Raw genomic sequence first — 14,440 nt, 5'->3', positions numbered from 1 at the left:
GCTAAGAGGTATAACCTACAAGGAGAGGTTAAGAGAAATCAACCTGACGAAACTGGAGGACAAGAGGGATAGTGGAGACATGATAACAACGTATCTCTGAGTGTTTCAGAGATGGGACACAGCAATGGGTTACTACTGGAAGTCGAACACTCTGATGAGTGACAGGGATGTTGGAAAGTATTTCTTCAGTAATAGAATTGTCAGGAAGTGAAACAATCTGGAGAGTGATGTATTGGAAGAACGATTCATACAGAGCTTTAAAAAGAGGTACGATAAAGCTCTTGAAGCAGGGAGAGAGTTGATCTAGTAGTGACCAGCAAAGATGCGGGGTCAGAAGCTACGTATCGACCCCTCCTTTTACTGAAGGCCAAGTCAGGTAACCGATTTCTGTTTACTATCCTTATTGAAACTATTACGTATGATGAGGCAGTACTAAGCGTAGTATTAATATAAAACCATTCTTAAAACCCTCATTAAGTTTATTTCTCACTTTCACCTTACACGATCTATTCAAAGTGACCAGGGCATTAATTTCACAGCAAAAACATTCAGAGAAGCTTTAAGTACGATATTAATCCTAATCACAAAAAGAAGAGCAGAGCAGAAATCAGCAACTACAGATCAGTGTCACTCCTGTCAATCACTGGTAAGATCTTCGAGACAATAATCTCAAAACAAATGACAGTTTTTTGACTACCACTCCCTGTTTTGTGAACGTCAATATGGCTTCAGGAAAGGTTACTCTGCTGCTGATCTGTTGTTAAACCTCTCCACTAAGTGGCACCAGTCACTGGATGAATCCAAAGTCAGCTGTGTGGTAGCACTGGACATTACTAGTGCTTTCGACCGGGTGTGGCACCAGGGCCTCTTAGCAAAACTTCAAGCACTGGGAATTGCAGACTCTACGCTGTCTCCTCAGTGATTACCTTCATGGTAGATCTCTAAGTGTAGTTCTCAGTGGAACGGAATCAGCGAGACATCCTATTGGGGCAAGTGTTCCACAAGGAAGCGTGCTGGGACCATTGTTATAGAATGTCTACTTCAACGACCTTCTTCATCTCATCCCCGAATCCCATGCATATGCAGACGACTGTACACTGACATTCACTTATCCAAGAGAAGAAATGCCAGCTTCACTAAACTACATCAATCACCAGCTAAGAGCTATATCAGCTTGGGGAAATAGATGGCAAGTAACATTTGCACCTGGAGAAGAAGTTGATATCCTTGGGGTGAAATTGGCTCCAAACTAACCATGAAGAACCATGTTGTAAATCTTGCAAACAAGGCAGCCAGGAAGCTTACAGCACTTCTCCGTATCTCGCATCTGCTTGACAGTAGGGGTTGCAAGATTCTGTACGAGGCACAAGTACGCTCACACCTTGAGTATGCTCCACTTTCTTGGTTTGCCTGCCCCCCCCCCCTCTCATCTGCGACTGCTTGACAGAGTAGAGAGCAGAGCAAGATGTCTCATCTCTCGCCTGGACCCATCCTGGATAGACCTGTCATTTCGGCAGAGCCTTCAACACAGGAGGGATGTGGGTGGCCTTACTGTTATGTACAAGGCCAATATTGTCAAAGTACCAAACTTGGATCCACTTCGAGGACAGCGAGAAGCAAGCTTTTATGCCACAAGATGGGCAGAAAGCAGCAACTTCACTCTGGCTGTACCCTTCTCCAGAACATCACTCCATCTGAGATCATATATACCCAGGATGACTCGAGTATGGAACACATTCGGACAGCATAATGATGTCAACGAGATAAAGCCAGTTGATCAAATGAAAATGCTGGCCCACAGATGGCTCCAACTTCATCCTGTTCCCTACTTGTATGCCTCATAACAATAAAAATGCTTTCAAATGAGCCGATGTAGGTAACAGCTCTTAGCTTGCTAATAAAGTTAGGAATCCTTAACCTGTAAATAGCTTGTCAATAAAGCTAGAGATCCTTAACCTTGTCAAACCCTGTGTATAAAAAAAAAAAAAAAAAAAAAAAAAAAAAAAAAAAAAAAAAAAAAAAAACTATTCACAGGCCATCATGGTGAGTTCCAAGGCGCCAATATTAGGTTACAGTCCTGTTAGGGAGGCGTTAGATTATATCACCCAAAAAATAACTGAGTAAGTGTCTTTTAATTTTATGTACACTCCAGGTATACACTTATGTTATAATTATTGGTATCGTGTTATATAAATAATAAGATACTAACAAATCATATAAAATCTGTCTAGCCCATCGTAACTTTTCAGTAACATACACAGTCCACAACCAAATTTAATACAGCAAGTGTTACTGGTTTGAAATTCTTTTATTAATCAATATTAAAGAATTATATATTCACTTAAATTACGGTCCCGATGTGTGGGTTGTTAACATAAGAACATAAGAACGAAGGAACACTGCAGAAGGCCTACTGGCCCATGCGAGGCAGGTCCAAGTCCCTACCGGCTTAAGCCAATGCACCCAACCTAGTCAGGTCAGGTCACATTGACTTAAGGGAGGAACACGGCAACCGACCTGTTAGCACAAGCTATCAGGTCCAACTCACACCCACCCACATCTACTCATGTATTTATCCAACCTATTTTTAAAGCTACACAACGTTCTGGCCTCTATAACGGTACTTGGGAGTTTGTTCCACTCATCCACAACTCTATTACCAAACCAGTACTTTCCTATATCCCTCCTGAATCTGAATTTTTCCAACTTAAAACCATTGCTGCGAGTCCTGTCTAGGCTAGATATTTTCAGCACACTATTTACATCCCCTTTATTTATTCCTGTCTTCCACTTATAAACCTCAATCTTATCCCCCCTAATTCTACGTCTTTCTAGAGAGTGCAGTTTCAGGGCCCTTAGTCTATCCTCATAGGGAAGGTTTCTGATACATGGGATCATCTTTGTCATCCTCCTTTGTACATTTTCCAGAGAATTTATATCCATTCTGTAATACGGTGACCAAAACTGTGCAGCATAATCTAAATGAGGCCTAACCAAGGATGTATAGAGTTGAAGAACAACCTGAGGACTCCTATTATTCAAGGGAGGAATAATGTAGTGAACAATTATTCCTAAATTCCAACGTGTCCCCGAGGTATATCTATAACGATACGTGTTATCTGTTTTAGATGTGCCAGAGTTCTTCCCACTAATATGTTGGAAATATTAATTCAGGTCTGTACCTGTGAAATTCACCCACATAATTTCTCAGACTCAAATTGTATGTCAAAATTTGGACTTAAATCACCATTAATTGGCTAATATGCTGTAGTCATTAGGGAATTAAGACAGAAAAACTAGATATGGAGATATAATTATGTGATAATTTCACTTATTAAGCTTGGTCAAACAGTTCCATTTGTGAATCTTTACAGTCATAAATCGTGCTGTTTCTTAAGAGGCCGGGATGGATGATGTATAAACTTTAATGTGTGTATTCACATCACTTTACAAACAAATAGAGCTTAATTTTGAGAGAATAAGTTAAAACAAATCATTGTAAAGTGAACTAAGTATATTTTATTACTGATAATATAATCCACCTTTACTGTGGATAAAAATCAATATTTTATAGAATGTAATCTTACTTAAAGTTGAGCCCTTGAGCGATGTACTGCAGCATATCGTCTCTTTTCGGACCCTTGTTTTGGCCGATACTGTGTTTTTGAATGTAGAATGACTCCACTGCCGCTGTTAACGTTGGCTCTCGATGGAACCTGTAACACAGTATATTCAACAAAAGAAATTTCTGTGGAAATTTTACTCTGCTAAAGAAAAGAAATAATCAATTTTAATATAATGGAAAACACATAATACCAACTATCAGGCTAAATCCGTGTTACGTTATGTTAGACAAGACAAGTTTCATCAGAAAACAAGACAAGTGTTTCCAGACACAGGTCTTAATTATAAATTAACACGCCACTGGATCTTTTGGACATATGACTAGAGCCTTTCGCTGGCTTACCAGCCCACCCCTTTTAAAAAATAATATTAATTGTTATGAAATCAATGTCATTGACAGACCAGACATATGTTCTTATTTACAGGTTCTCTATTTTCCCCTTTCTACCACATGCTTGTAACAGTTTGGGTGGACAACCCTGTACATGATACCAAGTTCTCTAGTAATTATTTCCATATATGATAACGCCATTAAATAATCCACTTAAAATTCCTTTCCAATCTTACTTTTGTGAGTACATTCGAAAATGATCATACATAAATCTAAATGTATGTAGATCGCTGTGTTTTAAAACTTCAGAGATGACTCATTAATGTACCTCATTAATGGAAGGCAAGTCATCGTAAAAGACCCAATTGGGGTCCTCATGAGGCAGAAAAATACATCTCATGTCCTTCTAGAGACCGAGTTGCTATAATCCAGACCTGGGCTCTCGAGATGAACACTCTTAATTAAGAGGCAAAGAAACTTAGCTCAACACTCCCAAGAAGCCAAATATTACAAGGTTAACCTCAGAAAACCTAGAAGCTGTAAATCAACATTGTCAAGAAGCATCATAGCTGCAGATGAACATCCTCATCTCCATTTGAAAAGAGTTTTATACTTGATGTGACAGTTTCCTTCAACAAGTTGACTGTAAGTTAGAGATCGTGTTACCGCAATATATAGAAAATTGATGCATTGATCTTCATAAAACACTCTCCAGTCATTTGTTCAATAAAACTAAACCTGGTACTGAGATAAACCATCTTCAATATGAACATTTCATCATCATTTATGAGAATTTCAAGTCGATCACAGGAAGCTCTTTCTAGTTATCGAATAAAAACTAATCTAATTTGCTTAATAAAGCTGGTAAATTAACATTTACACAAAAAAATAACTTCATATTACATTTTTGGGGAGAAAATGTGATGCCATTAAGATTTTGTAGCTAATTAGAAAAAATAAAGTATTTTCACAAAATCAATTAAACCGATTTTTTTATATTTAAAAGTAAATATTAATTTTAACTTACAGGTCAAAATGATTTATGCTTAGAGACTGCATATCCACATTATTGTTTTGTAGCCATTCAGAAGACATTCAGAAGACATTCAGAAGACATTCAGAAGACATTCAGAAGACATTCAGAAGACATTCAGAAGACATTCAGAAGACATTCAGAAGACATTCAGAAGATTTTCAGAAGACATTCAGAAGACATTCAGAAGACATTCAGAAGACATTTAGAAGATATTCAGAAGACATTCAGAAGATATTCAGAAAACATTCAGAAGATATTCAGAAGACATTCAGAAGACATTCAGAAGACATTCAGAAGACATTCAGAAGACATTCAGAAGACATTCAGAAGACATTCAGAAGACATTCAGAAGACATTCAGAAGACATTCAGAAGACATTCAGATGACATTCAGAAGACATTCAGAAGACATTCAGAAGATATTCAGAAGACATTCAGAAGACATTCAGAAGACATTCAGAAGACATTCAGAAGATATTCAGAAGACATTCAGAAGATATTCAGAAGACATTCAGAAGATATTCAGAAGACATTCAGAAGACACTCAGAAGACATTCAGAAGACATTCAGAAGACATTCAGAAGACATTCAGAAGATATTCAGAAGACATTCAGAAGACATTCAGAAGACATTCAAAAGATATTCAGAAGACATTCAGAAGATATTCAGAAGATATTCAGAAGACATTCAGAAGACATTCAGAAGACATTCAGAAGATATTCAGAAGACATTCAGAAGACATTCAGAAGACATTCAGAAGACATTCAGAAGACATTCAGAAGACATTCAGAAGACATTCAGAAGACATTCAGAAGACATTCAGAAGATATTCAGAAGATATTCAGAAGACATTCAGAAGATATTTAGAAGACATTCGGAAGATATTCAGAAGACATTCAGAAGATATTTAGAAGACATTCAGAAGATATTCAGAAGACATTCAGAAGATATTCAGAAGATATTCAGAAGATATTCAGAAGACATTCAGAAGATATTTAGAAGACATTTGGAAGATATTCAGAAGACATTCAGAAGATATTTAGAAGACATTCAGAAGATATTCAGAAGACATTCAGAAGATATTCAGAAGACATTCAGAAGACATTCAGAAGACATTCAGAAGACATTCAGAAGACATTCAGAAGACATTCAGAAGACATTCAGAAGACATTCAGAAGATATTCAGAAGACATTCAGAAGACATTCAGAAGACATTCAGAAGACATTCAGAAGACATTCAGGAGACATTCAGAAGACATTCAGAAGATATTCAGAAGACATTCAGAAGACATTCAGAAGACATTCAGAAGACATTCAGAAGACATTCAGAAGACATTCAGAAGACATTCAGAAGACATTCAGAAGATATTCAGAAGACATTCAGAAGACATTCAGAAGACATTCAGAAGACATTCAGAAGACATTCAGAAGACATTCAGAAGACATTCAGAAGATATTCAGAAGACATTCAGAATACATTCAGAAGACATTCAGAAGACATTCAGAAGATATTCAGAAGACATTCAGAAGACATTCAGAAGATATTCAGAAGACATTCAGAAGATATTCAGAAGATATTCAGAAGACATTCAGAAGATATCTAGAAGACATTCGGAAGATATTCAGAAGACATTCAGAAGATATTTAGAAGACATTCAGAAGATATTCAGAAGACATTCAGAAGATATTCACAAGACATTCACAAGACGTTCACAAGACATTCAGAAAGGACATTCAGAAGACATTCAGAAGACATTCAGAAGACATTCAGAAGATATTCAGAAGACATTCAGAAGACATTCAGAAGACATTCAGAAGACATTCAGAAGATATTCAGAAGACATTCAGAAGATATTCACAAGACATTCACAAGACGTTCACAAGACATTCAGAAAGGACATTAAGAAGACATTCAGAAGACATTCAGAAGACATTCAGAAGATATTCAGAAGACATTCAGAAGACATTCAGAAGACATTCAGAAGACATTCAGAAGATATTCAGAAGACATTCAGAAGACATTCAGAAGACATTCAGAAGACATTCAGAAGACATTCAGAAGACATTCAGAAGACATTCAGAAGACATTCAGAAGACATTCAGAAGACATTCAGAAGACATTCAGAAGACATTCAGAAGACATTCAGATGACATTCAGAAGACATTCAGAAGACATTCAGAAGACATTCAGAAGACATTCAGAAGACATTCAGAAGACATTCAGAAGACATTCAGAAGACATTCAGAAGACATTCAGAAGACATTCAGAAGACATTCAGATGACATTCAGAAGACATTCAGAAGACATTCAGAAGACATTCAGTAGACATTCAGAAGATATTCAGAAGACATTCAGAAGACATTCAGAAGACATTCAGAAGACATTCAGAAGACATTCAGAAGACATTCAGAAGACATTCAGAAGATATTCAGAAGACATTCAGAAGATATTCAGAAGATATTCAGAAGACATTCGGAAGATATTCAGAAGACATTCAGAAGATATTCAGAAGACATTCAGAAGACATTCCGAAGACATTCAGAAGACATTCAGAAGATATTCAGAAGACATTCAGAAGATATTCAGAAGACATTCAGATGATATTCAGAAGACATTCAGAAGACATTCAGAAGACATTCAGAAGACATACAGAAGACATTCAGAAGACATTCAGAAGACATTCAGAAGACATTCAGAAGACATTCAGAAGACATTCAGAAGACATTCAGATGACATTCAGAAGACATTCAGAAGACATTCAGAAGATATTCAGAAGACATTCAGAAGACATTCAGAAGACATTCAGAAGACATTCAGAAGATATTCAGAAGACACTCAGAAGATATTCAGAAGACATTCAGAAGATATTCAGAAGACATTCAGAAGACATTCAGAAGACATTCAGAAGACATTCAGAAGACATTCAGAAGACATTCAGAAGATATTCAGAAGACATTCAGAAGACATTCAGAAGACATTCAAAAGATATTCAGAAGACATTCCAAAGATATTCAGAAGATATTCAGAAGACATTCAGAAGACATTCAGAAGACATTCAGAAGATATTCAGAAGACATTCAGAAGACATTCAGAAGACATTCAGAAGACATTCAGAAGACATTCAGAAGACATTCAGAAGACATTCAGAAGACATTCAGAAGACATTCAGAAGACATTCAGAAGATATTCAGAAGATATTCAGAAGACATTCAGAAGATATTTAGAAGACATTCGGAAGATATTCAGAAGACATTCAGAAGATATTTAGAAGACATTCAGAAGATATTCAGAAGACATTCAGAAGATATTCTGAAGATATTCAGAAGATATTCAGAAGACATTCAGAAGATATTTAGAAGACATTTGGAAGATATTCAGAAGACATTCAGAAGATATTTAGAAGACATTCAGAAGATATTCAGAAGACATTCAGAAGATATTCAGAAGACATTCAGAAGACATTAAGAAGACATTCAGAAGACATTCAGAAGACATTCAGGAGACATTCAGAAGACATTCAGAAGACATTCAGAAGATATTCAGAAGACATTCAGAAGACATTCAGAAGACATTCAGAAGACATTCAGAAGACATTCAGGAGACATTCAGAAGACATTCAGAAGATATTCAGAAGACATTCAGAAGACATTCAGAAGACATTCAGAAGACATTCAGAAGACATTCAGAAGACATTCAGAAGACATTCAGAAGATATTCAGAAGACATTCAGAAGACATTCAGAAGACATTCAGAAGACATTCAGAAGACATTCAGAAGACATTCAGAAGACATTCAGAAGATATTCAGAAGACATTCAGAATACATTCAGAAGACATTCAGAAGACATTCAGAAGACATTCAGAAGACATTCAGAAGACATTCAGAAGATATTCAGAAGACATTCAGAAGATATTCAGAAGATATTCAGAAGACATTCAGAAGATATCTAGAAGACATTCGGAAGATATTCAGAAGACATTCAGAAGATATTTAGAAGACATTCAGAAGATATTCAGAAGACATTCAGAAGATATTCACAAGACATTCACAAGACGTTCACAAGACATTCAGAAAGGACATTCAGAAGACATTCAGAAGACATTCAGAAGACATTCAGAAGATATTCAGAAGACATTCAGAAGACATTCAGAAGACATTCAGAAGACATTCAGAAGATATTCAGAAGACATTCAGAAGATATTCACAAGACATTCACAAGACGTTCGCAAGACATTCAGAAAGGACATTCAGAAGACATTCAGAAGACATTCATAAGACATTCAGAAGATATTCAGAAGACATTCAGAAGACATTCAGAAGACATTCAGAAGACATTCAGAAGATATTCAGAAGACATTCAGAAGACATTCAGAAGACATTCAGAAGACATTCAGAAGACATTCAGAAGACATTCAGAAGATATTCAGAAGACATTCAGAAGACATTCAGAAGACATTCAGAAGACATTCAGAAGACATTCAGAAGACATTCAGAAGACATTCAGAAGACATTCAGATGACATTCAGAAGACATTCAGAAGACATTCAGAAGACATTCAGAAGACATTCAGAAGACATTCAGAAGACATTCAGAAGACATTCAGAAGACATTCAGAAGATATTCAGAAGACATTCAGAAGATATTCAGAAGACATTCAGAAGATATTCAGAAGACATTCAGAAGACATTCAGAAGACATTCAGAAGACATTCAGAAGACATTCAGAAGACATTCAGAAGATATTCAGAAGACATTCAGAAGACATTCAGAAGACATTCAAAAGATATTCAGAAGACATTCCAAAGATATTCAGAAGATATTCAGAAGACATTCAGATGACATTCAGAAGACATTCAGAAGATATTCAGAAGACATTCAGAAGACATTCAGAAGACATTCAGAAGACATTCAGAAGACATTCAGAAGACATTCAGAAGACATTCAGAAGACATTCAGAAGACATTCAGAAGACATTCAGAAGATATTCAGAAGATATTCAGAAGACATTCAGAAGATATTTAGAAGACATTCGGAAGATATTCAGAAGACATTCAGAAGATATTTAGAAGACATTCAGAAGATATTCAGAAGACATTCAGAAGATATTCAGAAGATATTCAGAAGATATTCAGAAGACATTCAGAAGATATTTAGAAGACATTTGGAAGATATTCAGAAGACATTCAGAAGATATTTAGAAGACATTCAGAAGATATTCAGAAGACATTCAGAAGATATTCAGAAGACATTCAGAAGACATTAAGAAGACATTCAGAAGACATTCAGAAGACATTCAGGAGACATTCAGAAGACATTCAGAAGACATTCAGAAGATATTCAGAAGACATTCAGAAGACATTCAGAAGACATTCAGAAGACATTCAGAAGACATTCAGGAGACATTCAGAAGACATTCAGAAGATATTCAGAAGACATTCAGAAGACATTCAGAAGACATTCAGAAGACATTCAGAAGACATTCAGAAGACATTCAGAAGACATTCAGAAGACATTCAGAAGATATTCAGAAGACATTCAGAAGACATTCAGAAGACATTCAGAAGACATTCAGAAGACATTCAGAAGACATTCAGAAGACATTCAGAAGATATTCTGAAGACATTCAGAATACATTCAGAAGACATTCAGAAGACATTCAGAAGACATTCAGAAGACATTCAGAAGACATTCAGAAGATATTCAGAAGACATTCAGAAGATATTCAGAAGATATTCAGAAGACATTCAGAAGATATCTAGAAGACATTCGGAAGATATTCAGAAGACATTCAGAAGATATTTAGAAGACATTCAGAAGATATTCAGAAGACATTCAGAAGATATTCACAAGACATTCACAAGACGTTCACAAGACATTCAGAAAGGACATTCAGAAGACATTCAGAAGACATTCAGAAGACATTCAGAAGATATTCAGAAGACATTCAGAAGACATTCAGAAGACATTCAGAAGACATTCAGAAGATATTCAGAAGACATTCAGAAGATATTCACAAGACATTCACAAGACGTTCACAAGACATTCAGAAAGGACATTCAGAAGACATTCAGAAGACATTCAGAAGACATTCAGAAGATATTCAGAAGACATTCAGAAGACATTCAGAAGACATTCAGAAGACATTCAGAAGATATTCAGAAGACATTCAGAAGACATTCAGAAGACATTCAGAAGACATTCAGAAGACATTCAGAAGACATTCAGAAGATATTCAGAAGACATTCAGAAGACATTCAGAAGACATTCAGAAGACATTCAGAAGACATTCAGAAGACATTCAGAAGACATTCAGATGACATTCAGAAGACATTCAGAAGACATTCAGAAGACTTTCAGAAGACATTCAGAAGACATTCAGAAGACATTCAGAAGACATTCAGAAGACATTCAGAAGACATTCAGAAGACATTCAGAAGACATTCAGAAGACATTCAGATGACATTCAGAAGACATTCAGAAGACATTCAGAAGACATTCAGTAGACATTCAGAAGATATTCAGAAGACATTCAGAAGACATTCAGAAGACATTCAGAAGACATTCAGAAGACATTCAGAAGACATTCAGAAGACATTCAGAAGATATTCAGAAGACATTCAGAAGATATTCAGAAGATAGTCAGAAGACATTCGGAAGATATTCAGAAGACATTCAGAAGATATTTAGAAGACATTCAGAAGATATTCAGAAGACATTCAGAAGATATTCAGAAGATATTCAGAAGATATTCAGAAGACATTCAGAAGATATTTAGAAGACATTCAGAAGATATTCAGAAGACATTCAGAAGATATTCAGAAGATATTCAGAAGATATTCAGAAGACATTCAGAAGATATTCAGAAGACATTCAGAAGACATTCAGAAGATATTCAGAAGACATTCAGAAGATATTTAGAAGACATTCAGAAGATATTCAGAAGACATTCAGAAGATATTCAGAAGATATTCAGAAGATATTCAGAAGACATTCAGAAGATATTTAGAAGACATTTGGAAGATATTCAGAAGACATTCAGAAGATATTTAGAAGACATTCAGAAGATATTCAGAAGACATTCAGAAGATATTCAGAAGACATTCAGAAGACATTCAGAAGACATTCAGAAGACATTCAGAAGACATTCAGAAGACATTCAGAAGACATTCAGAAGATATTCAGAAGACATTCAGAAGACATTAAGAAGACATTCAGAAGACATTCAGAAGACATTCAGGAGACATTCAGAAGACATTCAGAAGATATTCAGAAGACATTCAGAAGACATTCAGAAGACATTCAGAAGACATTCAGAAGACATTCAGAAGACATTCAGAAGACATTCAGAAGACATTCAGAAGATATTCAGAAGACATTCAGAAGACATTCAGAAGACATTCAGAAGATATTCAGAAGACATTCAGAAGACATTCAGAAGACATTCAGAAGATATTCAGAAGACATTCAGAATACATTCAGAAGACATTCAGAAGACATTCAGAAGACATTCAGAAGACATTCAGAAGACATTCAGAAGATATTCAGAAGACATTCAGAAGATATTCAGAAGATATTCAGAAGACATTCAGAAGATATCTAGAAGACATTCGGAAGATATTCAGAAGACATTTAGAAGATATTTAGAAGACATTCAGAAGATATTCAGAAGACATTCAGAAGATATTCACAAGACATTCACAAGACGTTCACAAGACATTCAGAAAGGACATTCAGAATACATTCAGAAGACATTCAGAAGACATTCAGAAGATATTCAGAAGACATTCACAAGACATTCAGAAGACATTCAGAAGACATTCAGAAGATATTCAGAAGACATTCAGAAGACACTCAGAAGACATTCAGATGACATTCAGAAGACATTCAGAAGACATTCAGAAGACATTCAGAAGACATTCAGAAGACATTCAGAAGACATTCAGAAGTCATTCAGAAGACATTCAGAAGACATTCAGAAGACATTCAGAAGATATTCAGATGACATTCAGAAGACATTCAGAAGACATTCAGAAGACATTCAGTAGACATTCAGAAGATATTCAGAAGACATTCAGAAGACATTCAGAAGACATTCAGAAGACATTCAGAAGACATTCAGAAGACATTCAGAAGACATTCAGAAGATATTCAGAAGACATTCAGAAGATATTCAGAAGATATTCAGAAGACATTCGGAAGATATTCAGAAGACATTCAGAAGATATTTAGAAGACATTCAGAAGATATTCAGAAGACATTCAGAAGATATTCAGAAGATATTCAGAAGATATTCAGAAGACTTTCAGAAGATATTTAGAAGACATTCAGAAGATATTCAGAAGACATTCAGAAGATATTCAGAAGATATTCAGAAGATATTCAGAAGACATTCAGAAGATATTCAGAAGACATTCAGAAGACATTCAGAAGATATTCAGAAGATATTCAGAAGACATTCAGAAGATATTCAGAAGACATTCAGAAGATATTCAGAAGACATTCAGAAGACATTCAGAAGATATTCAGAAGACATTCAGAAGACATTCAGAAGATATTCAGAAGACATTCAGAAGATATTCAGAAGATATTCAGAAGATATTCAGAAGACATTCAGAAGATATTCAGAAGACATTCAGAAGACATTCAGAAGACATTTAGAAGATATTCAGAAGACATTCAGAAGATATTAAGAAGACATTCAGAAGATCAGATGACATTCAGAAGATATTCAGAAGACATTCAGAAGATATTCAGAAGATATTCAGAAGACATTCAGAAGACATTCAGAAGATACTCAGCAGACATTCAGAAGATATTCAGAAGACATTCAGAAGACATTCAGAAGATATTCAAAAGACATTCAGAAGACATTCAGAAGACATTCAGAAGACATTCACAAGACATTCACAAGACATTCACAAGACATTCACAAGACATTCACAAGACATTCCCAAGACATTCAGAAAAGACATTCAGAAGAGACATTTAGAAGACATTCAGAAGACATTCAGAAGAGACATTTAGAAAAGACATTCAGAAGAGACATTTAGAAGACATTCAGAAGACATTCAGAAGAGACATTTAGAAAAGACATTCAGAAGACATTCAGAAGAGACATTTAGAAAAGACATTCAGAAGACATACAGAAGACATTCAGAAGACATTCAGAAAAGACATTCAGAAGAGACATTTAGAAAAGACATTCAGAAGACATTCAGAAGACATTCAGAAGATATTCAGAAGACATTCAGAAAATACATTCAAAATGACATTCAGAAGACATTCAGAAGACATTCAGAAGATATTTAGAAGACATTCAGAAAAGACATTCAGAAGACATTCAGAAGACATTCAGAAAACATTCAGAGGACATTCAAAAGATATTCAGAAGACATTCAGAAAAGACATTCAGAAGAGACATTCAGAAGACATTCAGAAGACATTCGGAGG

General features: G+C 35.4%; 1 protein-coding gene across 1 annotated transcript in view; it reads right to left on the bottom strand.

Annotated features, from left to right (window-relative positions):
• The window catches only part of LOC138852785 (probable glutamate receptor), an 83,065-nt gene extending 78,860 nt beyond the window's left edge, over positions 1-4,205 (bottom strand). The window contains exons 1-2 of the mRNA XM_070085661.1: positions 4,192-4,205; positions 3,588-3,716 (exon numbers count right to left, since the gene is read on the bottom strand). Of these exons, the coding sequence (XP_069941762.1) occupies positions 3,588-3,716; positions 4,192-4,205 (143 nt within the window). The remainder of the gene's footprint in view (positions 1-3,587; positions 3,717-4,191) is intronic.
• Positions 4,206-14,440: the final 10,235 nt, after the last annotated feature.

Source organism: Cherax quadricarinatus, chromosome 16, assembly GCF_038502225.1.
Source record: "Cherax quadricarinatus isolate ZL_2023a chromosome 16, ASM3850222v1, whole genome shotgun sequence".
NCBI lineage: Eukaryota > Metazoa > Arthropoda > Malacostraca > Decapoda > Parastacidae > Cherax > Cherax quadricarinatus.
This window is presented reverse-complemented; position numbering and strand designations above follow the sequence as displayed.